The following is a 26,561-nucleotide window of genomic DNA, read 5'->3' as shown; positions in this document are numbered from 1 at the left end:
TTGTCCATTTACAGACCCCATTTACTCTAGTCGCCTACTATTGAAACAAGCAATTTGATTCTTCTAGCCAAGGCCTTTACTAAGAATTTGTAAGAGACATATATAATAAGTTTCCAACCTCTAACCATTTCCATTTTGGAGTCCTTGGGATGAGCTTCATCAAGCATGTGTAGATTGATTCATGTAATCAACTTAATTTTTGACAAAGATACTAAATAGGAAAGTTGTAACCTACCCAACATGGATTATACCATTTTTTCTTCGAGATACTCACAGAGCATGTATTGTGGTGTCTTTTCTTGTCTGAGATGTATCTGAAGTTTCCAAGTCCTCCACCCTCTTCCATTCAAATCAAGGGGAAGCTCTATCTATATTCTTTTCATATACAATAAAATTCCATTGGCTATTTATGGTGAACGTTTCTTTTGCTGAATGAAGTTTCCTAAGGTCGCAGAATTTTAGATGAATGGTAAATGATGTTTACCTGTTGCGCTGGGCCTTTCTGTTGGACTGGTATAAAATTTCAAATTTGGCCAACAAATCAATGATGCACTGCTTGATTGGACAACACGATGGAAATGTGACAAATCAGTTATATATGAGATTATCTAGTGCCTGTAGAGAATAGCATGGAACCGAGGTAACCTGAGGGAGGCAATAAAACAAAGATTGAATAAAATTTAAAGTGTGGATCAGGTCATGAAGAAGCTGTCCCCCACCACTGTCAAAGGCCTGAACAGAAATGACGATGATAACATTGACTACAATGAAAGTTCTGGATAATTCAAGGATAAATAAGCTTCACTAAGGAGCTGCTCCTCACCAGGTAGCAGTCCAGTACACAATGGTTAATAATTTGCATAACATACATAACCATCAGTACAGGGATGTAATCAGTAAGCAGTTAGACAAATCTATGTATCACCACAAATGCTAGTAACTGCAGACTAGACTTCTGCACAAATTTTGTAAATTAATACAAGTAATCAAAATTGAAAAGAACATTATTAGATTAAACAAAATCCTTCTCTATAAACAACCATGCACTGATGGGTATGAAGCCACATGTGAGGCCTTGCAATTACAAATCTCCAAATTAGAATACAAAAAATAATATATTACTTGGTCCTGAGAATTGGCAGATAACAAATCAGATTATGACTATTTAAGAGCATCAACTTTAACAGATGCCTACAATATAAACCATACCCACCGCAGTCACTGATGTTGTCAATGACTTTAATCCAGCAGTGCATGCATGTGCTTCAGCCAATGTTGAGAAATCCTTTGCTCCCAAACGTTTTGCTACATCCAAGTATAGCCATTTCATCCATTCACCCACAAATCGGAAGGCATAAGCTGTAGCCAGCAAGGGAAAGAGCCTGTTTTGCTGAGTCTTGTAATCAATCACCTGCAAACAGAAGATATGAAAGACCATGAGGAACAAGATGCATTTCGTGAAACCTATGCAACTCTCGCAAAACTATTCAAGGTTGCCCGAAATGTATTAGGATCCTACTAAAATTTGACATAAAACATTTACATATCTGCAGTTGACATATCGAGATGTCAATAAAGACCATCCATGATTTGTTCAGTTTCAAAAGGGAAAAATAAACTTCACTACTCCCTATATCAGTATGAATCACAATTACCCCTGGTCCCAAGATAACACCAGTACTTTGTACCAACATATTCCATCAACAAGAGGAGTAATGTTGCATATGCACATGCCACATAATGACTATGAGAAAAATGACCAAGCAACAACTTATTAAAGAACGTTATATGTTCTAAAAATGAAAATTCTTTCTATGCAACTGGAGTCTGGATCAGCCAATCAATCATGAAAATAGAGTCAGCTATATAATCATTCAAAGTTTAGTCCCTATGATGAAAGGAGAATGAATATAAGTTAAAATATGATATGTGATCAAGGCATAAGCATGTCATGCTCAAACCTTTTCAACCATCCTGAGACATACATTTTACCTTCACTGAGGAATATCTTACAGAGACTCACTGCAGGTTACTGTGTGACTGGAGTATAAGTGTTTGCCAAAGAAGGCATTGGCAAAATGCACAAATTGCTTGTACAACTAAATGGTATTTGTAAAACTGTGAGTAAGAAAATAAGATGAAAGAACAGAAGGAAAATTGCATAACCAACTAGAATGTGCCAATATGTAAGATACGATGCAAATAAACTGGGCATGTAACATTAAGCAATTTGGCACATACAGAAGGCATGTACAACTTCAATTTTTGACCAGCAAATACTACATATTCTCTAGAAAGTTGACACATCAGCACTTTAAAGTCTAATCGGATTGCTGGACACATACTCAGCAGAATAGATAGAGATTAACTTGATTTAACAAACTCCCCAATGCCTTTTGAATGGACAGTAAAACATTTGAATGCTTAGATAATCCTTGCACAGAATAAAATGAAATGGAGATATATGTAATAACCTAAGTCACAGGACACGTCCCCTAGGGTCCCGTGTCCCATATTTTACGTATTGGACACGAAAACGGCCCTAATACGTGTCCAATACGATTTTTAACGTGTCATAAAAATCGAATACGTATTCAACGTTTTCCATTCGTGTCATAAATTTTGAATACGCGTATTTTGTCTGGAGAATACGTTGCCCTAACGTATTTCGATGTTTTGAATACGTATTGAAAAAAAAACATGGTTTATAGCGAGATTCCGGCTTACAAACTCCGGTTGGTTAGTGAGATTCGGTGAACGACTTGCTACATATGTTTCACAGGTTTTTAAATTTTTTTAATGGTTTTTCATCACAGAAATTTGAAGTTTATTCAGTTTTTCTTCAACGCTCATTAATGAGTCTAATCTCTATTCATACGACTATCAATAACCATATAATTTTTCAATAGATGCAATGTCCACTGAATATTCCTCTTCTCTTTTTCCATGAGCAAAAAGTGTTTACTCCACAAATTTCAAGCCCATCTATCTCAAATGAACTTGTAGTTGCAAGCATCCACGTGGTATGAATCATTAGAGTGCCACGTTTGTTTGCTGAGACTTCTTTTGGTTGCCGAAATGTGAACGATAAATGTAAAACCCAGTAAAGAAACAATCCTATAATTTCAATTTGGATCTCTGAGTTTGAAGCTCAATGTTCAGATTTCAGAATATTAAAAGTTATAGCCATCAGCGCTTTGTTTGTTTGGTTCTGTGGTTCCAGTTCTCTTGCTTTTGTTGTGGATTCACTTAGGTTTTTCGTTGAATGCAGGAGTAAATTCCCTTTTGGTGTTGTCTTGGTTTGATACATTTTGATTTTGATGACTTAATGGAAAATCTGCATTTTATGGTTTTAATATCTAAGTTCTAAATTTATAATTAGTAGTAAGTATTTACTACTTAGTTTCTTATGTGCTTGTAAGTTGTAAATTTTGATTCTATTTATTTTTTTAAAGTGAACTATGAACTTTGAGAAGTAATTATATTTTAATTTGATTAGATAAGCTGCAACCTGCAATTTAATATGGATAAAAAACTATATTTCGGTATATATATATATATATTTTTATTAAATATATATAAAACGTGTCCCCCGTGTCCTGTTTCCAGGTCGCTGCGTTTCGTATTGAATACCTCGTATTTACGTGTCCTCCGTGTCTCGTGTCCTCGTGTCATGTGACTTAGGTAATAACTAATAAGTCATTGAGGATGTATCACTACAGTTCACAACTACACTGTGGGGGAGCACCACACCACACCACTCCCTCAACCAACCTAAGTCACATGGTTTGGGTTCAAGTTCGGGTTTCGCAATGATTTGGTTCGGTTTGAGTTCGAATTTTTGGATGAGGTTCAAATGAGGTTCATCTTTCGGCTCATCCATATACATTTTCTATATATATAAATATATAAAATTTAAAATGAAATATAGCATAAAATAGTAAGAAATCAACATCAATAAAAAATAAAAAATGTTATCATGGACTTGGAAATTGCAAGGATAGATTACTAGCTTGACTTGCAACATGTGGTCATGAGCTTGAGTTATGAACTTGGTCAATGGCCATAAGGTTCGCCGAATCTCTAAAAAATCTGTAGGTTCACTGAATTTTGAACCTCAAGGTTCAAGTTCGCTGAACCTTGTGACATAGCAACCAGCGAACGCTTCACTCTCAAAACATGCTCCTAGAGGGAGCATCCAGGAAGTGCCCTTGGAAACTTGCTTTCTAAATGCTCACTTCTATGTGAGAATTTTATGAGCACACTCCTTTGTAAAAAAAGTCGCTCACTGCCCAAATAGGGAGCACTGCCTGTGCAAACTTGAGTGGATCCAATGATTAAGAACATGCGTTTCCTCCTTGGAGGTCACAGATTTAAAACTATAGTGGGATAAAGTTTGTATTTGTTTACTTAATATTGGCCCACTATGATGAGGTCGAACAAGTAGGTGTCCCCCAAGTGCGGGACCCCGAAATGACCATTGATGGGAGTGTCTCCAGACATCTCAGCTCTTGTCAAGTAACAAGTTCTTGCTAGTATTTGCTTGCAGGCTATTGGTACTAGCTTCACCCAATTTTGAGATTTAAAAAAAATAGGGAGCACTGCCTAGCAACTCCCATAACAACTAAGAATCCCCAATGGATAAAAAAAAATGCTCCTTGTTACACCTCGTATTGCATAAGGTTCCATATTTTTATTCTCATCACATTGATGGAAATTTGCAACTGGTTCCTTGGAGCTATTGGACCAACTCAAGAAGATTCACATTCATGGAGCCCCTTCTCTTCAAGGCATTGCATATTTTGATGGACATATTTAACTTGCAAGAGTCTTACTTCTCCTTGGCTAGATGATTGTGATTTATGCTTGTTGATTTGGGGTAGCATCGGATGTGCTTTAGCCACAAAATTTGGTGGAGAGGTTAGGGCACATGAGATCTCCAATACCCAGAAAGGGTTTGGGCAGATTCTAAACAGTTAGGGAGATATTAAAATAATTAATATTTTTAATGGAGGTCCCTAAGTCTAAACTTAGAGAAATTAAAATATTAATGTGGATTAATATAAAACTGTGTTAGAATGGTCCAAAAGACATGGATCAAGCCAGATCTAATCTTAGTCATTGATTAGGGACTTAATCTCGATCGTTGATATGTCAACAAGAAAAGTATAACAGGAGGTTTGAGGGTCACTTAGAGAGCACACAAGATGATCAGTCATTCTATTCTCTAGAGCGGGGTTTGCTAAGAGAGATAGAATCAGTGATCGGAGTTGCAGCTGAGGGGCATTGAGTACAGAGAGACAGAGAGGCAGAGATAGTGCTGGGAGATCAGCGCAGGAGCCAGAGAGAGTGACGCAGTAGCAGCCAGGGCTCACGCAGGGCCACGCAGAGGCAACCAGGAGCTACGCAGTGCTTCAGAGAGGCCAGTGTTGCGCAGAGGGACAGAAGGCTGACGCAGGCCCATTCAAGGTGACGCAAGGCCAGCGTTGGGCAGAGAGAGGCTGACGCAGTCCAGAGAGGTAGACGCTGGGGTTTCTGGGGCAAATTGGAGCCAAGGAGCTGCCGAAGGGTTTATTTGAGGTTTCAGTCGGGACATTTGTCTCAGACTAAGAGGTACTACTGCCAAGGAAATTCTCTGTTGGGTAAGCCAGATTTGGCACCCAGATTGTACTCTGAAATTGCTTAATAAGAAAACCCTCAGATAGCTACACCAGTTTTCCCGCATTGGGTGTGCTTGTTTATGTTTCCTTCAGTTGATGATCTGTAATATTGTAAATAACTTGTTAAGTAACAGAACAAGTAGGTAGGAATAAATCAGTAAAGTGCATGTGGGGTTTCTAACAAGTAGACTTAGAAAATTCAACAATGCTTGGTGGTCTTCTCACATGTGCTTGCCCTATTGATCATCCCTTGGTTGCACTTATAGATGGTTGTGGAGCATACTATCTCATTATCATGTGGTTTGGCATACATGCTTCTCTTGGATATGGATGATGATCTAGCCCCCTTAAGGGGTTAGCTGATGGTGTTACGAGGTAGATGTTTCATGATGTTGTTGATGTTTCCTACTAACTTGATGTTGATGTCACTAGGAAGGGTTGTTCTACATGGTTTTCATGTGTTGGATATGTCATGGGTAACACACTTGATGATTGGATGGGTTAGCAACTTTCTTTGAATCCTACATGTCAAATTCAATGGCTTTTGTATGCAAGGAGAGCAATAAGCTAGAAGAAGCATCCAACTCCAAGACATGGAAAAACAGAATTGACTTAGTCCTTAGAGAGAATGATGTTGTGAAATTCATTCAAGGAAAGGCTCCAACTCCAAATGAGAATAACACCCAGGAAATCGAAAAATATGGAAAAGGGGGAATTAAGGCTTGAAGAATTCTCTTTGAGTCTATCAAAGACCACCTTATCACTTTTGTATCAGAATTATATACATCTAAAGAAGTTTATGATACCTTGGTGAAATTATACTTTGCCAATACAACAAGTCACGTGATAGCCCTGAGAACTCAACTATATCAATAAAAAATGACAAAAGAAGACACTTAGCTTCTTATTTCATGAAGCTATCAAAAAGTAAAGATCAACTTCAAGAAGTTGGTGAGAAAATATCTTATTCAGAAGTAATTACAATGGCAATCAATCAACATCTTACCTAAAGAGTGGGATGGTTTTGCAAGTAGCACCTATGCAAGAAAAGAAGCAACATCATTTGAAGAATTATGGGCTTAATGTTCAATAGAAGAATCCAAAATAGAGGCTAGAAGTAACACTCAACCTGTCAATGAAGCCTCTCAAGCCTATGCAGTTAAATCAAAGAAGAATTTTGACAAGAAGAAGAAAAACAAAAATAGAGACATGTCCAAAGTTCAGTGCTATGGTTGTCATGAATATAGACTCTACAAAGCAAATTGTCCTAAGAACCCTAAGAACAATAAAAGGAAAGAAAGGTCAAAGCATTAACAACTGAAGATGAAGAACCTTCAAAGAAGCAGAAGGAAGATCCTAGAGATCTTTACTATTAAGAAATCATGAAGATGATGACTAGTGTATCATGCACCAGGTTTGTAGCATAAATCTTAGAAGATAGTCAAGCATATGTGGATAGAAATTTAAAGACATGTTTAGAAGGATAGTTAACACCGGAATCATTGAAAAGGAGTAGACATACATCACATGTGCACTCATCAAAGAAGAGAACAGTCTGAAATAGTCACAAACGTCTAAAGGAGTCAAGCTACGAAGTGAAGAAGGACAAGCTGGAGTCTTTTTTCTATGTTCTTGGTTGCCTGACTTAGGGAGTCTGTAGACGAATCTTTGAGCATGATTTTTTTGCATATCGTTGTGGTGTACTTCTATGATGAGGGCTAAGTTAGATCTGTTGCATCAAGGATGATTGAATCTCTTGATCACCTAAACAATGACATGGTTGAGTGTTGAAATGAAGGTTAAATTCCCTCATGATATTGCACAGGAGAAATAGACGCTAGTAGGGACGTCACACAGCAATTGGAGATCTGTCAAGCCGAGTTAAGGTTGTTTTGAAGCAGTCGCGAAAGCCCTAAAAGAGGGTCGAAAATCTCAAGTTTATACTTGCACAAGGCCGAGAATTTCAAACCATGTTGGGAGCCTTGGAAAGGTATGTAGATTGTTCCTTATGTTAATGAATGTTAAGGTGATGTAGTCTAGTTTAGACAATGAGAATAGCAACCCTAGTTACAATGCTACTATGTGTTAAACCATTGTTAAATGGACTATTATACGTGCCCTAAGATCAGATCTTTATAGACCTTGTTAGAGGGTTGATTGATGTGCTCTAGGTTTTGTATAATTATGAAACAATTTGCAAAGGTATGGTATGTTGGAAGAAGTTTGTCCTAAAGTGTTTTAAACAGATGTTGAAAAGCCCTAAGTTCATTAGATGCAAGAAGGCATAACATTGATGTGTGGGCTGATTTGCCAACCCTAAGAAACAGTGTTTCATAGCAATTGCGAGGTTGTTTAGATGGTTGATTGTGCAAGCCCTAGGTATGTCATTCTTGGAGCAATCAAGAAAGAGTATGAGGGCAGATTGAAGAGTGTATAGTCATCTTTGAGGCAGCAAAGTGACTATAAGAAGGCAGCAGAAGAAGACCCTAAGAGCAGAGATAGTGGAGCAGCCTTATCTATGCTAGAGAGCAGTTTGGTGTAGTCCCTAAGAGTTTGCTATCTCGGAGGAACAGGAGAAGCAGCTAGAGGGAAAAATTATTTAAGTCTATAGAGCTATAGTGAAGGTTGATTACAGAACTGCAATTTGGAAAGGACGGCCAAAGTGCGTTCAAGGTTGATTGGACAAGTGTGTTGGCTACCTTGATATTGTGATGATGGACTATCTTCAAGGCAGGAAGCAGTGCAGGACACAATACAGGTTGCAGTAGGTCAAGAACTTTGGTGTAGGATCATGAACTATTAGGAGGTCGATTTGGAGCCCTAGTACAAAAAGTTGCAAGTTGATCATAGTTAAAACTTAGTGATAATGGGGTTGGTTGAGGAAGTTACAACAAATCTCCATGGAATAACAAGTAGCTATTGCAAGGGAAGTATGAGTATTTCTGACACAAGTTGAGGTGCCTTGATGCACTCTCCTTATTTGAGAGGAAGTGAGCATGGATTTCTCCTGTCAGGTTGAAAGGGAGTTAGGGCGCTTGTTTCTCCTTGTGTCATGTACTGTGACAAATTAAGATTGATATCCTAAGTCAAGTACATGGACATGGATAAGGAAACTGGTGGATTGGATAAGCCTCTTCGAAAGACATTCTTGAGTCATGTACTATGATGGATTAGGATGGTGGCCCTAAGTCAACTACATGGACTTGGATAAAGATGGTCTTGTAGACAGACATTTCCTTGAGCGAAATGGTTCGATGGAGCACATACACCAGGTATCCTAGGTGGAGTATGTACCTCAGAGGGGTAGTGTCCTGTCCCATGGAATGCCTCCCAGCATTGTGCTCTAATCTTGTGGAGAGACAGAGTGTAGCTGTCAAGGCCTTGGTAATGTGACAATGTTGGCTATGATGATAATATCAGCATTGATGCTTATCAATTTGGATCCCTTCTTATCTGAATATTTCAACTTGAGGAAGACCTATTGAGTCATTATGAATACCCCCCTAGCTAAGACAGAGTGTTGGAAAATGTAACTAGTGTCGATCTTCATACTAAAAGATATTTACTAACGAATTTATTTTTATTATTTTATCAAAAGGTTCAAGTCGGCCCTCTCTCAGTCAAAGTCAGCATGTGTGGCTATTTGATAGCTCATGGAGAGCTATATATATATAGGAGAGACTTCATTGGAATCCACGAAGTTCTGAAGAAGCAAGTCAAATTTTGTGATTGTAAGAAGGAGAAACAAGTTGAGTTTCAGAAGAGACAAAGGAAAGTCAAAGAATAAGAATACCAAACCCTACTTCTGATCCATTACAGTCACACGTGCAAGTTAACTGGAATTTTGTGGCAGGCCGAGAAAATGTGAAGTATCTTGTAGTTTTTTGACAAGGCAAAAAATCTGAGTTTTCCTTAAGGTAGTAATAGGGTCGAGACCTTTGTAGCTAGAGAAAAGTTTGAAAAAGGTTGACTATATCTTGAGCAAAAAGGAGAAGGTTGACAACATTTGACTTTAGAGGAGGACTCACTTGGAACCTTTAAGGGAGTCTTTGTTCTTAGGTTGGATATCTCATTTTGACTTGATTCAATAAGAAGAGGATTGTTGGTTTTTCCCCCTTGTGGGGTTTTACCCCTTGTGAGGTTTTTCCCCCTTGTGGGGCTTTTCCCAAGCTTGAAAGCCTAAATTTTGGGTCTCTTGCTTCTTTGTGATCTTGGAAGAATAATTTGTGTAATTTCTTCATGAAGGAACAATAAATAACAAAAGAAAGAAGATTAACTCTCACAAGTAATTACCAAGTAAGAAAATCTACATTATCTTTAATTTTCTAACAGACCCTATGTGAAGCCTTTGTGCAAAATTAGGGTTTTTCTAGCCATAGAATTGCCTAGTGTTGATAGTGTCAACCCTAGGGAGGGATTTCCAACCATGCAAATTGCTATAATGTGATTTTTATGGCTTAACAAGGTAGAATGACCTCCAATCAGTTCAATGCTCATGCCCTAGTTGAATTCTGCCTCGAACCCTAATCTTAGCAGCTTGCCTTGAAGGGCTAAAATTCTGGGAGAGAGGTAAAAGAATTAAAGTTTTATGATTTTTTATCATCAGCATGCAAGTCAGTTCCTTCTATGTACTTGGATGATGGAGCCTTAAGGGAATTTAACCATGGAAATATCAAATCCTGAGTGGGAGTAAGGGGGAAAACCCCAGTTTTTCACTTGCTAACCATGGCTATCACTTTATGCGAGATAAATTTACCAGAGAAAATCTCTCTAGGAGGTTCTCTAAGGAAGTTCCAAGATACAAACTAATGCATGCAACAATTAACTAAGTATTTCATATAAACATAAGCATTTAGACATGGAACATAGAAAAACCTAGCAACATTACATGCAATAATTATAAACGATATTCAATAAAAAGGTACTCAAAATATATATATGAAACAAGCCTTCTTTAACCCAAAATGGTGCCTGCACAACAAACAGTAGTTTCCAATAGCCAAATATCCACAAAAGATCACAGCTCCTCTAAGTAGCAAAGTACAACAACTTAGGCTGAAATCTCTAATAGAGGTTGAGTTCTCCACAAGTAATGGTGAATAAATGAGTGAGGTGACTCTATATTTATATGAGGTCTATCTCACTTAATTTTTAACTAAAATCCCTTACACACGTTTGATTTTTCAGTGGACAAAAAGTAAATTAGGGTTAGAAGCCAACACACTAGCTTTACACCATAATTTGACATTATAATCCCACACGTGTGAGTCATAGAGCTAAAAATTTGATGAATTCATGCCCTTATTGGGCTACAAATGCTCTATCAATGCAAAGACAAGGCTAAGAATGCTTCCAAGCATCACGATTATCCTCCATTTGAGGAAAATCCCCAAATCATGCATGAAAGAAGCTCCAAGGGTCCAAGATCCAGGGATGGGTACCACATGTCATCTGCATGGGTGTGAAATGAGCCACATGGAGCCTCCTCTCTCCAGCGTTAGGGCTCTATCAAGTGCAACAAGACCTCCTCAATCATCCTAAGGATGACCATCCTCATATGGGCCCTCGAGCATGGCATCAATGCACATCAAGTAGTGTCATAGCCATCTTGGGGTCATACTAGGTCCACTGCTACATCATCAAGAATACTCCATGTTAGGCAAGAGAAGCCCCACGTTTTGGCTTCTAAGGGCGCTCTAGGATGTATCTCAATTGCTCAAATCATCAAAATGCCCAATTCTCTGCCAATTTTAGGCAACGTTGCATCTACCAAGCCATCATGCTCACTAGAATGTAGTATATGGCCTAGGCAGCATGTGGAATGAGGTGCCCTCAGGGCCTCTACTTCTCTAGAGCACCTGGAAAAATCAACTCAAACTCCAGTGAAAGCAACCGTTAAGATCGTATGCATCTAAGTGGACCATACTTAAGCATTAAGGGCATATTAATACTTCAAACTAAGATCACCTTCAAATATCTAACTAGACCACGTCTCATAAAGGCATTCCCTACCTTTGTAGGGGTTGCTAAGTAGTCAACACTATTAGGTGCTTCCAGACCCCAATGGGAGGTGGCATTTCCCAGGTTAACCCTTCGATCAATAGATGTTGATGTAAGTGAGTGACGATGAAGGGGAAAGAGTTCATGACCAAGTGCCATGGCCAAGGAACCAGCTAATGTGAGTCCACATCCTAAGTGTATAGATGTAATGGAAGGAGCAATCGTGGATGCATGAGTTACCTTGCTCACCCTGATTTTCCAACCCCTCTAGTATGCCTTTTACTTCTTTTTGACAATGCTTTGTATTTTTGTGCATAGCTCAAAGATTAAAGTTTGTTCTTTATGATATAGCATTTAATTTACCCCTTAAGATGACGCAGTTTATCACTCATTAGGGTTGGGAAATGCAAGGGTTCCTTTCAATGATATGGAGCATCAAGTGCTCAATAAATAGGTGATCACTAATGAGGAGGGTTGAGCTCATGCTAGGCTTTTTCCCATGCATTAACTGATGTCCCAACCATCTTTTGCATTTTCATTTTCTTTTCTTTAATTATGGGCATATTATGCTTGTCCATTTTTTTAGTTGCATTAAACTCCAAGGCAATGTTTTCTAGCCCTACTCAAAGATGTGGATAAGGGAGTTCCAAATCCCAATGGACCAATGACAAGTTAGACCCGAAGAATGCAAATTGTATCAAGGGCTTGTAATGTGACATGCAAAGTGTTATGTGTGGTAAGAGGGAGAATGAAAATGCTATTTAAATCCTGGACTTCCAAGTAGTGCCCCTCCTATAACTCTAAGGCCTCAAGGGAGGCCCCACTAGACTGCTTTTTAGGGCTAAAAAACAACCCCCCTGGTAAGCTGAGAGAACAAATTTATAGTCAAGGTCGGTCAATCATCTAGATCACCACTCTATCCATACTGAATGCCCAAAACATTTAGCAAAAGCAACCGATTACAAAATGATCAAAGTACCTGTTGAGTGGTAGCCCACCTTTATCTAGCACAAATGTCAAATGCTGAGAGGTGTAGTGACTAGTGTAGATGGTGGAGGAGTTGGCATATCATCAACATCAAGATAATGTGTAGGGCTACGAGCTAGTTGGCTATCCAAAATAGGAGAAAATTTTTCTCCTGGGGGTTACCCATTTTGGTGGGTAACGGATACCATACTTCATTGCGTTCCTTTTCACACTTGAAGGGGGAATTTTGAGGTTGGTTAAGGAAGCTTTTTATTGCCAGGCAGGTGGTATACTCGGAAGGCTACACTTATGGTACATTACATGCATTTACTTCGTCATCTTACTATATTTGAGCATATCCTTGGAGAGTGATTTTTGGAGACACTTCTTGCTATTCTTAGAGGTGAATATTTATTTATTTCATGTTGTTTATGCATGGTCAAAACCATAATTCGCCCTTATCTCCATGGATTTGTTTTGTTGGGGGTTGCCCACTTACTACTTTAGGGTTTGAGTACTACATGTTGCACATTCATCCGTGGAGTTGGTTACCTTGGGATTTAAACATGTGGATTGGTTGCATGCATCTCGTGGACCACTTTCTATTTTTGGTTGTTGAAAAAGTGTAGCGAATAAGGTCATTCTTGACTTGTGCCTTAGTCAAGATGACAACAAACAGTCCTTCTTTAGCATGCATGAGTTCCTAGAAATCAAGACGTGTCATGGACCAGTAAACTATTGCGCAGGAGTTGGAGTCTTAGTCTTGTTTGTCTCCAAGTGCGAGTTATTTTTGGAAAAGGACGAGTTAGTGAGCTTCAGTTTCTAATTGAGGCATGACAAATTAGAAGAGTCAGTCTAACTTAGTTAACAATTCAGTCACAAGTCCAAGTTCCAAAATTAACTTTCCAACTTTAGTTGAGTTGAAGTGCTTATAAGGAGGACAAAGGCACCTTTGTAATTGATTCTTGTATGCATAGGTTGTGTGTGTGAGAGCTTGTTGTAGGAAAATAACATCTAGGAACAGCCTAGATGCAAATTTGAGGAAGATAATTTCATTGTACAAGTGCACTAGGATTTGTTGAAAAGTGTAACTTGGGAGGTATTCAACAAGCCCATATTAGGGTTTGTGAGAATTTTGGTCACAAAAGGTCTTTGTGGGCAAAAGACCCAAGCAGAGGGGTTTTAGACCCAAATGGGGTTTAAAATTCTAAAAGGGAAATTAAAAGCCCAAGTCTAAGTGGATAATTCCTCTAAGATCTAGAGGGCTCCATAAGTGGATAATTCCTCTAAGATCTTGGGAAAGCTATTTAAGGGAAGCCTTAGATAAGGCTAGATATCAAGTGGAGAGGAGCTCGCTTGATCAAAAGGAGGGTCGAAGATGTATCTCTAAGGTAGCCCTAGTCTAAGGATCGAGAGGGTTGCTAAGAAGGTCGAGATAACCATAGAGAGGCACACAAGGGAGCCGCAGGCATCAGTGGACAGCCAATCTAGAAGGCTTGTTCTAGGAAGATTTTGGTCATAAGCTTGGGCAGAACCAAGCCACATCAAACAAAAATTGGAGAAGAGGGTCAAGACCCTATTGTAGGTTGATGAGAGGGTCAAAAAGCCTAGTTTTGGAAGGCCGCAAGGCCTGATCTATTGCAGGACGACAGTCGCATCTCCTAAAGCAAGCATTGGTATGATCTAATCCTAAGAAGATTGCATTAACCCTACCAGAGGGACGTCGTAGTGAGTTAAGTACTCGGCCTAGTTTCCAATCAAGATGGTGGCCAGATCTAAGGAATCTTCGAGTAGAAGTGAAGGATCCAAGAAAGTAAAATGATGTGCCTCATATTGGAGCAGATTTGAAATAAGGAGTTATTCTAAAGGGTTCTAGTGTTGAAGAATGTAACTAGGTTTGGTCTTCATAATTGTATGAGTCATAATAAAATGTATTTATCAAAAGAAAGAAAAAGAAAAATTTTATTATTATTAATATGACTTATTAAAGCATGGGTTTCATGCTTGGGTCATCATGTTTTAGGTCAAAGTCCCCATTGAGGACTTCTAAGATTTACACTGAGTCAATACAGTCATTTTCCATTTAAAGAGACCCTTCTTGGGCTTTTGAATCATGTAAAAAGATTTATTATTGAGTCAAATAAGCTATTTGTCACCTCCACACCAAGTCGACCTCAAGGAGATCAAGTCGGCCTCAAACAGGGTAATTCAAACTCACTAAAAGTGTATATATTGAAGCAGTTTGAATTCATTTGGACACACTCTCACACAAGTTCGATATCCAAGAGAAGGAGGCAGAAAAAGTGCAAAATTCCAAAAGGAGAAGGAGAATTGCTAGAAAGGACAAGATCGAAGTTTTTGGGTCATCTCTCTCTCACAAGTGTGGATTTTCTGTTCTACTACTAAAGGATCGAAGTGTTGTTGTTGGATCGAAGTCTAACTATTGGGTCGAAGTTTTTGTTGGGCTAACTGGAGGGTCGAAGTGTTGCTGCTAGATCGAAGTCTAACTATTGGGTCAAAGTTTTTGTTGGGCCAACTATTGGGTCGAAGTTGCTGCTGCTAAGTCGAAGCTGTTAGGTCGAAGTTGTTGTTGCCAAGTCGAAGTTGTTGTTGCTGAAAGGGTTAACTCGGTGTGGAGGAATTTTGTGCCTAGGTCAAGAGTCTTGGATTATCTCAAGAAGTTATTAAGGAAGAGATGTTGACTGGGTTTTCCCCTAGATAGGGGTTTTTCCCTGGTTGTCCGCCCACATCTGGTGTTTGTGATCTTTGTGCTGTTGTTTTGATAATTGCTTGATAAACTAATTATAGAAGAGGAACATAAGAAACTCACAAGTAATTATCAATATAAAGAAAATATTTCTACCGTTCTTATTTTCTAACATCTAGGACAACGAATTTAAGAGACCCTAGTTGAGGGCAAATTCAAGAGAATTGAACGCGGCATTTCAGGAAGGAACAACAAAAGTTGCAGACCCTAGATTAGTGTTACTCTAGTGATGTCGCAGTCAAATATCCTTGTCAGTGGTCTCGGTTATGAAGCCTCGGTTCAGATCTGGAAGGCAGGGTCAAGACCCTAAAGGAGAAACAAGTTGTTGGTGTATTCCTTCAGGTGGTGCATGCAAAAGTACTATGTATGAGCAGATCCTTGGTAAGGTGGAAATATCTTCAAGGATGACCTAAAGCAAAGGAGACTGACAACTATAACAATTGTTGGATCAGATGGAAAGGAGGGTTTTGACAGCAATTGGATGTGTGCTCAAGAACAGTGAATTTGAGAGGCCTCAAATCACTAGTAGGTACGAGTATTTAAGCCCTAAGTGAGGGCAGACTTGGAGCCCAAGATTTGGGCAAAGATGGAAAAGTTATACTGTGAAAAAGTGCCCTTGATGAGGGTAGATCCATGAGCCCAGATATGTGCAATTTGAGGACTCAAATTGCAAAACAGATGGAAGCTTGAACAAGCCTTAGAAGATGGAAGATTTATGGAGCAGCTTCAAGGTTTGGAGCAACAACATAGTAGTGTCCCAAATCTGTTTAATAGAGGAACTATTGCAAAATAGAGGGCAGCATACTCAGAGCCTTAGATCCATTCAGATGGGACTCAAGATTTGGCAAATCTAAAGATGGAATAATAGTGCAGGAACAAAGCAGCAGTGTAGGAACAACAATGCAGGATTCAGGAGTTGAGGTGGCAAGAATTGAAGGACACTCGTGGTCTATTGGAGGGAAACGAGAGAGTGATCCTTGTTGGCCCTAAAGAGCAGTGACCTAAGAAGGACTTTAGGCCTGCTAGAAGTGGCAGAGTTGGAGCAACCTAAAGAACAACTAGTGGAGGGTTGTATAGAAGTCCTAAGGAACAAGTCTCTTGAAGGACAAAGGGATTGTTAGAAGTGGTAGAAGAAGAGCTCAAATGTTAGATCGTCCAGGAACAGTTTGTAGCCCTAGATTTGCCTTGTGGAGAAGGATATCTACAACAAAAGTTGGGCATTCCTCCATGCCCTAAGTTCATTGTTGGAGAAGGAAATTTGACAGTGATAGTGGGAAGCCCTTCGGTCGTAAGTGTGTCTTCATCGAGCAGCACATGAAGGCACTAGTGGGATGAATGTCCCAAAAGATCTGAGGAGCAGCAGTGGGCAGTTGAGAGTTGTTCAAAAACAGAGTTGTGAACAATTCGACAAGAGTCTCGATGTGTTGATGCGTTGAAGGACTAACAATCAGCTAGAGAGCAGTTGAATCCGAGTTCAGTGACCTGAAGGAGTTGGTTCATTTATAGAGGCAAATTGGTGTTGCTGCAAAATGGGAGCGAAGGACTTGCAGGTGTAACAGGATACGACCATGGCAGTTGTGATTGCATGCTACATCAATTTGACGGTCAGGGTATCTTGTTTTGGGCAGTTTGGTTGTCATAGGTGTTTGACAACAAACCCTAGTTTGTATCTTGTACTTATGGATGTATGAGGGCCATTATCCCTAGTACGAGAGCCCTACACATTTGTATTATCAGATTGTTAATATAACAATGGTGGGTTGAAAATTTTTAAAATTTTCATGTGTCCGAGTTGATCCACTGATGTATGTCAGAGATTTTAAGACACTAACCTAGATGCTCATATGCCATGGAAATTCAACAAGATTCAGGAAGAATTCCTAAATAATAGGGGCCTACTCAGCGCTAGGAAATAGGAGATTTCCGGCGAGATAAGGGGATAAGTTGCGCAAGGAAATAGGGAGCAGAAGGTTGAGTCTTGCACGGAGGTTTCTCTATTGAAACAGTTGAACTGTAAAAGAGATCACATTGCTTTATTTTCTATCAAAAAAATTCTAGAACTAGCGGAGGGTTTTCCCAGTTGGTTTCCCTAAAAAATACTACATTATTTTATTGTGTGACTATGTTTTCAATTTTGTGTTTATTCCGCTGCAAATTTTTAGTAGAGAAATTCAAGGTCTTGGTGAATCGAACCCAATTTCAGTTGGTTCATCAAGCAACTTCAAATTTTCAAGGAAATTCTACATTGTATCGGAGAGAGAAACAGAATAAAGACCAGCACAAGTTGATTCATATATCACAAGAACAAAAGACAGCAAGAGAAGAAGGACATTTGATCTGAAGTAGCCATAGTCACTTAGGAGCATATTTGAAATGAAAGGAGGTCGAGTTTGATAACCTTCTTGTGTGTTTGGATAGTCGAGATAGGGCAGATGTTGGTTGGAGTTTAAAGGCAAATTTTGTGCGTGTTTTGGGTTGGTAATGCTCTGTGACGGGGCCGCGTTATTTTCAGTATGGTTTAGGGAGGGTCAAGCCCTTAATCAAGTGCAGATCAGACCTAAGATTGGGGCTGAGACAGCTTGTGGAACAACGAAGAAGGCAGCGCTCACAGGAAGGGAATTGTGAATATGATTGAAGGGATCTTTGGCCAAGAAGGGACAATCCTGTAGTTGCCACAAGGTACCCTAACCAGGGGTCGAACTTCAATAATTGGTGTAAAGGTCGAGGGTAGAAAAAGTCTTATTTCTGAGGTATGTATGTCTTTCTGTGTTCGTGAATTTTGCTAGGTTGATGTGTCAAGGTTGGACAACTTCCAAATCAATCAAATTACAATATTGTGGAGGGTTGTTAGTGGTTGATTTAAGCCCTAAGTTCAACCTATTGTGAAGGACTACAAGGTTGTTAGTGGGCAAGAATTGGAGAGCTTTCTCAGTAAGCAGAATGGAAATCAAAGGGATGAGATCGGACCCCTACTTAGAGCGAGCCTCTAACTTCGTTCCATGGAAAGGGAGGATCATGATAGTTTTGGAGGATAATGGGGTGGGAGAATTTGTGAAGCGGGCTATACCACCACCACAAGATCCCCAACAGTTGACCCGGCATACTAAGAATGATATCAAGGAAAAGAGGATTATTCTAGAAGCAGTCAAAGATCATAAAGTTCCTCAAATCCATGAAAAAATGATAGCTTTTGAGATGTTCAAAGCTATATTAGATCTATATCAAAGTACAAATGATACCAGGAAGCTTGTTCTTAAGGAGAAGCTAAGGAGTATTTGGATGAGCATTGGAGAGCTCATCGTCACATATTTTTCAAAGTTCACTCAGGTATGAGATGAGCTTGATGGTGTTGATTTGAGTAGCTTGGGAGGTACTCCAAGCCTAGAGTTCGGGGTTTGGAGGGCAAAGCGCCACAAGGTCTTGGAACCCAAGTATGGGGTTTTGCACCAAATCGTGTTTTGGGCATTTCCATGAGCACATTTCTACATGTGATGGCATGAGATGATAGAAGGCGGAAAGGAGGATCCAACGCTTCGAGAATCGTCGAATTTTGATATGTAGAAGTGGAGATATGAATTTTTGAAGTTATTTTTGGGGTTGACACCGTAAGTGTCAAGGTCGGCCTAAAGTGATTTTAGGCATGTGACAGTTGGCAGCTCCTAAAATATGACGTCTTGGAGCCCTTCATATATGGTATAAATAGAAGGTGAGTGTGAGGCTATTCATCATCCATTCTGCAACACACAACAAGAAAGGGAGCTCGACAAAGGAGAGAGATCTTGGCCGCAGCAAGGAGGAAGGAACAGCGAGGGCAAGACACTGTTCTAGGGCTGTTTTAGGGGTCTGTTTAAGGGCCAAGTTGTTGTAAGGGAGGCTGAGGTAGCTCCCTAGAGGGCCGAGGCAAGGGAAGGTTGTTTCAGCCTACGTGGAGGTGTTTTCTTGGGTGTTGAAGCCTTGGAGAGGCAGTCAAGCTTGCAGTAAGTGGGCCGCAGGCCCTACCTCACCATTTGAGGGCAGCATTGGGTTGTTTAGGGGCTGCCTATGCCCAGAATAGCAGCCAATTGGATCTGCACTTCTCCAAGGGTGGGCCGCAGCGAAGGAAGGTTGTTTTGGTGACTATTTAGGGGCTATTGCAACAGTCAAAGATGCCCTAACCAGTCACAATCATAACAAAGAGGTGCAGACTTTTAACAGCAATTTTGATGTGTGTTAGATCTGTGTTTTTGGGTCAGTTTGGATCAGATTGTTGGGCAGCTTGTGGGAGCCAATTTGGAGGCTTGATTCCATGATCAGAAGCCTTCATCGTAGCATATATTGCAGTGTAGTATTGGGTGCCATTGATTTGGTGGAGGGCAATGTGTTGGCTACCCAAAGTATCCCTAAACGAGTTATCTTGAAGTGACGAAGAGGAGTTGAAGGTTGGGTGAAGATTGGTGTCGAAGTGTAGTACTTTGATGGACAAAGGTGAGTGCTAGCTTCACAGATTGGAGCTCGGGAATTGGCCAACCTACAGAGAAGATTGATGAGCCTGTGTACATGCTGCAGAAGTGACTTACAGCAATGTTAGGTGGCAGCCCTCCTGGAGTCTCGATGTGTTGTCTTTTGAAGGACTAAGGGGAAACTAGTGAGCAGTACGGGAGTGAAGGACCAGCAAGACGAGATACAACATAGAAACTGCAACAAAGTTTGTCATTGTATCTTGTATACCATAGACTGTTGTATTATTCAGATTTGGTTTAATATAACAAGGATTGGGTTGTACATTATTGTACAATTTTGTTAAAAATTGTGTATACTTTTGCATATGCGATTCACTGCTTTATATTTTCCATTGTGCAAAGTAGTACTTGTTGAGATTCTTGGTTTGGTAGTGTCAGAGATTTTAAGATTCTAACCTAGACCCAAGATCGTGGAAATTCAACAGATGGTGTGGGCATCACTGTACCAGAGAATAATCTTGTGAGTTTTGCTCTTCTAGGACTTCACAAGTCTTAGTATGGTTTCCAAGATGCAGTAAGTAGCAGAAAAAACTTTCCCAGTTGGGAAAGGCTATGGACTGATTGTGTTTAGGGAGAGATCCCGAGAGTGACCAAAGATGGTAGATCGGTGAAGACAGAGAATGAGGAGAACATTGCCCTGGCAGGCAAGAGTAGCAAGGCCAAGGGCAAGGAGGGCCAAGGAGTGGCCGAGACTAGTCAAAAGGAAAGAAGAAGGATCTGAGCAAGATCAAGTGCTCCCATTGCCATGAGTTTGGACACTATGTCACTAAGTGTCCTAAGCAAAAGGAGTCTAGTAAGGATCATGTAGTTGCTTCAACAGAGGTTTATGCATTTTTTGCCTATTATGAGAAAGCTCATTGATAACTTGCATGGAAAGCTCAGCAAACCACAGTGTATGTTATATTGATTCAGGAGCATCCTTCCACATGATCGGGAATAAGAAGTTTTGCAGCCACCTGAAGGAGAAGGACATGTAGTTTTAGATTGAGCTAGGAGATGACGACATGTATGCAACTAGAGGAATTGGTATTTTTAGTTTCCAAAGGGAGTCAAGTAATCCTCTTCATCTCGGAGATGTCCTCTATGTTCGAGGGTTAAAGTAGAAACTTGTTTCGGCAGCTACCCTTGAGTACAAGGGCTATGATGTCATCTTCAACAGAGGAAAGGCTTACCTCGAGCACTTAGCTTCTATAAGTAAGAAGCAAATAGGCGTAAGGAAGAAAAATCTCTGTAAGTTTGAGGTAGAAACAAGTGCAGCCTTGAGCAACAAGGCAGGGAGAGCTCAAAGTAGAGAAGTGATGATTGAGGAGAGCAAAACTCATTAGGGTACCTGAGAAGAAGCTTCTCAAGAAGGAGCCTCAGCCAGTATCTCAATTTGAGTCTAAGCTAGTTGGCAGTTGGGCCAACCAGCAATATGATGAGGACCATAGCCCAGGGCGAGTGGAGACATCCACTCAGTCAATGACTCCCAGTAAAGGGAGAGTTCGAGCCAAATGGGTAGAGGATTTGCTTACGAGGGATCAGGATAGAGTTGGTGTTGAAAGAAAGTCATATAGCATATAGAAAGAATTCATCATGCATCATTGGTAAGGGGCATTTGTGAGATGAGGATAATCAAGATCCTCAGTTGGAATCTTCATTAGAAGGTTCACCTCTCTTAAGAAAAGCAAGTGTCTCACTAAGAATTCCATCTTGTATGGGAATCATGAAGGATAATGGTATGGTGACAAAAGAATGCAGCACAGTTGAAGCCCTTTCAAGCAAGGAAAGGAAGTTGTTGAAGGAAGCCTGACCAAAAGAAGGAAAGAGGTATGTATGCATGTATTTGATTGATTCATGTCGTCAAATGGTTGCATGGGTAAATGCTCTACATCAAGAGCATGATTGAAGAAAAGGGATCTCTTCTTTGGAAAGATGCATGAGGACATGGTTCACATATTGAAAAGATGAAATCAACGTAATATGTCCTCATATGGAATATGAGGTGGTTGCCAAAGATAAAGGAACTACAAATGGGAGTTCATGTGAAGAAATATATGAAGAAAGAAAGGAGATCGTGAAAGATGCAACTATGATCACATAAGGAATCAACATCTGATGACTAGAAGGATCTGGTATGAAGAAGTCTAAAAAGAAAGAAGACCCTTGACATTGGAAATCTTGGAGATATGTCTATGACTAGGCAGGATGTTGCAAGAAGCAGTTGTCATGATGAAAGGCCATAACAAAAGGTAACTTTGGTTTGATGTTCATTTTTTATTTTTGAACATTTGGATGGGTTGATAAGGGGCTACCGAAAGAGAGTTGTAGATGTCACCTACAACTAGCAATCATGTGATTGAATGAAAGATCCTAAAGGAAACATGACTTGAAGAGGTAGTTGTATGAAGAAAAGCCAGATGTGAATTAGAAGATCACTTTCCGATGAAGAAAAGGATGACATGACTAACATGGTTCGTGAAGGAAAGTGATGGATGGTCGATGGTGTCTATCAGTGATTGGTCTCGCCCGCATTATGTTCTGATGTTGTGGAGAGATAGAGTTGTTAGCAAGGCCTTGCCATGTAACAAAGTTGGTTGGTATGATGTTAAACAGATGGGTTATCAATCTGACTCTTCTTATGAGAATTCTTCAAATTGAGAATGTCCAAGTACCTTGTATGGATTATGAATACCTCCCTAGTTAATAGGGAATGTTGAAATGTGTAACTAGGTTCGGTCTTCAGAATGACATATGTAATCATGATTTTATGTATTTAATGCTATGTTGCACGGGTTCCCAACCCGGGGGTGGGGTTCTCGAACCTGTCTCGGGTTCTCAAACCCAAGTACCGGATTCCAGTACGGGTGCTTTTGAGAAGAACCCATAAGAACCGGGTTCTTCTATGAAGAACCGGGTTCTCCATTAAAAAAAATTGGGTTCTTTTGTCTTGACAGGTACGAAGAACCCTGATGATGGGTACTTGGAACCCCAAAATCGGGTTCTTTGGAGTTCATTTTAGTTTTTATTTTTAAATTTTTAATTAATTTAATGGGCTTCCCCTAATATTCCAAGTAGCTAGTTCTGCATCTTTCGAGAGGAATTGGAGTACTTATGCCTTTATCCATTCAGGAAAGAGAAATAGGTTGGGCTCAAAGAAGGCAGAGAACTTAGTGTACATTCATAGCACACTTTGTCTCATATCTCGAAAAGATCTTGGTTACAAGGAGGGTCCTTTCAAGAGATGGGACCAATACACAGATGATGCTATGTGTGTGGGCGAAGAGATACAACCAAATGGCCTTATTGAGCTACCTCCAGTTGCCATGGATGAGAAAGAGCCTAAAGATGAGAGTGATTCCTACCTGGAGAGCATGCTAACTGAAGATCTGGGTGATGTTGATGACATGGCTTGAGGAAGCCATTGTTCACTATTAGCTATTTTTATTTTAGTATTTTAAAATTTCCTAGTTTTTGTTTGGAGATGCCTTAAGGCAAATTTTGAATGTAGAATGACAATGGACATATATCATGATTCTTATTAATATGTAAACTCCAATTTGCACTTGATATAACACTAGAAATTTTGAAATTTCGTTGTGAATGTTGAATGTTCAATGATGTGCATGTTTAAATATTTAAAGTTTAAATCATAAGTATTTTAGTTTTCTTGTTTAGAGTTGAAAAATATACAAATTCACATATATTATAATTTATAAAATATAATATTTATATATTATATATATAAATTATAATATACCCCCCACGAACCCACGCACCTTGTTTCAAAAAATGACGTCCCCATCCCCGTCCCCGTACCTGTCCCCGAACCCATGTTTCCTGGCAACATAGATTTAATGTAAAGAGAAAAATAAATTTATTATTGTTGTTTTTTAGGCATGGGTTTCATGCTTAAGGGAAAGTTATTTTATGGGTCAAGCTCCCATTGAGAGCTTCTAGGGCTTGTCATTGAGTCTAAAAGTCAAGAAAGTCTTGTCATGTATGAAAGACCCTTCTTGATGTTACATATTGTAAGTAAATTATTTGAGTCAAAATTAGAAACAAAAGACCCTCCAAGGCCTCATCATGGTGCAATGAACAAGTCGGTCTAAAGGCAGTTACAAGTCAACCTACAAACATGGACAAGAAGCCTATATAAAGGAGGACTCGACCTCATTCAAGGACACACTCAACACTCACACAAGGTCTATCAAAGAAGAAGAAAAGTGTGAGGAAGAGGAGGACAAGAAGGAGAGAAGAAAATCGAGTTTATGGGATAGCTTTTGGGCTATTACTCTCCACATGTGCGAAGGAATTAGGGCCCCCATTGCAGCGATAAAATCTGAGTTTAAGAATCCAAGTTAGGTAATCGAGAAGAGCATTTTGCAAGTCGAGTTCTTTAGGAGAGAGAATCAACACAAGAGGAGAAGAAAGGATGAAGAATCGACCATTACTTCTTCACACATGCAAAGGCTAGGGTTTCTGCAGAAGAATCTGCTAGGCAAGTCGAAGTTGCAAAAGAATCTACTAAGGATTGAAATTGCAAAAGTTGCTAAGGTCAAGGTTGTTGGAAAGCAAGAAAAGATTGGACTTGGTCTTGGAGGGTCTTGGTCAAGGGCCATAGGTCTTGGAATTCGTCAATTGAATATTCTATAAGAAGAGAAGAATTCTTGTGGGTTTTCGTCACAAGTTGGAGAGGTTTTTGCCCTAGCTGATTGCCTATATCTTGTGTCCTTTTGTCTTATTGTTCTTTATGGTTTGGTTGTTTGATGAAAAGAACACTAAATATAATCAAGTGAAAGAAGAAGCTAACAAAAGTAAAAATACATCACAAGTAGTTATCAAAGAAAGAGAAATCACCTAATCTAGTTGCCCCTAGATTTCTCAACAAATTGGTGGTCAATGTGCTTTCACAAGTTGTTAACACTTCTTTTGCAGAGCGGTGTTAGAGCACCACAGCTTCATCAAAATATTAAGAGAAATAGCTTGAACGTAAACTAGGAAAAAAAGTTTCTTTATGTGTCCTACAACTTGAGGTTGTTCTCCCATTATTGTGAGGCAAAATTGAATGGTAGAACATATGTGACTTGGGAGAACAATCCAAAGGAGGATAATTTGGTGGATGAATCCATAGTTTTAGAGTGCTTGGAAACTAAACTTTCGGGTGATCATGATTGTGATCATATTTATAGAGTAGGGATGCCACGCACATCCACTACTAAAATTTTAGTGCAAGAGCTTTTCTTTTAGCCTCATAACATCCCTACATTGCATGGGGCAATGTAGTTGTTCGTCATGTTCCAAAAATACTTCCACCTTCTCCTACTTCACCTGTTCATATATCATAGGAAAAGAAACTAAAAGTTTCTTGTGGCAAGAGGAAATTCAAGTAGATAATAGATCTATTTGTCTTTTTCCTGTTTAGACGTAGATTCTAGAACTAAGTACTGTCTTTATTATGGCCTATTTTGTAAACATTATATGTCAATTTGAGTCTGAACTTTGAACCTGCCTTTGAACTGTTGATTGCACCTTACATTCTTTGGCAATGAATTTGATGCTCTGTTTCATCTCATGGTTAATGTCATCTGTTACCATTTTTTTATGACAAATTTTACATGTTGAAACATGAAGGTTGATGTCATTGTTGATGATTAACCATTCTCATGGTTAATGTCATCTGTTACCATTTTTTTATGACAAATTTTACATGTTGAAACATGAAGGTTGATGTCATTGTTGATGATTAACCATTTGATGACAATGTTATAACTATCTGATGACTGATGTTATTTGTGTACTAATTGGTTGATGCTCCAATGATCGTCATTAATACTGTAGTAAATTCTATGTTTCATGGCTTTTGCTGCTAAGTTGGCATTCTACATCGTTATTTTAATATATAAGCATCAAAATAAATTAAAATATGTATTATATAAAATAAAAAAGCTCCCAAAACACTGCACTTCCAGAAGCTTGCACTGCCCACTCCCAACAGCCTTGGTTCACAGAACTGTACAGAATGTGACAGATCATCACTTTAGCATTCCACAAAAATCGTTATATTTCATTTAAGTTGCTAATGGTGTTAAAGACTATATTGACAAATTTCTTAAACCAATTTCCCGACAAACCATGTAAAGATCCTGACAAATTTAAAATCCAATTAAAATGTGCCAAACTTAACAAAGATTGTGAATAGTACAATTTACAAAACCACACCCTATGACAATAAGAGACCCATTTGGTTTTCCTCGAAGATTGAACAAGCAAACAGCCCTAAAGCCAAATCTCTGACACAAAGAATAATCACAACAATACATCAATTGATACCCGAATTTCAGGACCACCAGCCTGTGAACCAAATTGTTGTCTGACAGCACTGTATCTCACAGCAATGCAAACTGCCCGGGAGAGGTAATTAGAAGCAGCTGAGACAATTGCTTGTCGCACATAAACCATGGTTCCATAAAGAAGTTGCCTAGGGACATCAGAATGCAGATATTTTCCTTCCCTAGTAACTTTAGAAAGCCTGCCAGAACAAATATCAGATAAGTTATAAAAGTCCCCATAGGATATAGTTCCAAAAATTAAATACCATGCTGTATGATTGCCTAAGGCAATTATATTGTTAAGATATGTAAAATTAAAAGACACTAACTTGACATGAAAATCCTACAAAACCTGCCC

General features: G+C 39.3%; 1 protein-coding gene across 3 annotated transcripts in view; it reads right to left on the bottom strand.

The window, feature by feature from the left end:
• The window catches only part of LOC149261419 (peroxisomal acyl-coenzyme A oxidase 1-like), a 250,103-nt gene that overhangs the window by 121,812 nt on the left and 101,730 nt on the right, over positions 1-26,561 (bottom strand). For all 3 annotated transcript variants that reach the window (XM_089422227.1, XM_089422230.1, XM_089422231.1), the window contains 2 exons: positions 26,205-26,403; positions 1,214-1,411 (listed from right to left, as the gene is read on the bottom strand). In XM_089422227.1, coding sequence (XP_089278353.1) covers positions 1,214-1,411; positions 26,205-26,403 — 397 coding nt within the window. The remainder of the gene's footprint in view (positions 1-1,213; positions 1,412-26,204; positions 26,404-26,561) is intronic.

The sequence above is a fragment of the Pinus tabuliformis genome, chromosome 6 (genome assembly GCF_031772625.1).
Source record: "Pinus tabuliformis cultivar Carrire ecotype Pingquan chromosome 6, CPIR1, whole genome shotgun sequence".
NCBI lineage: Eukaryota > Viridiplantae > Streptophyta > Pinopsida > Pinales > Pinaceae > Pinus > Pinus tabuliformis.
The sequence above is the reverse complement of the archived record's forward strand: the minus strand, read 5'-3'. Positions and strand labels throughout refer to the sequence as shown.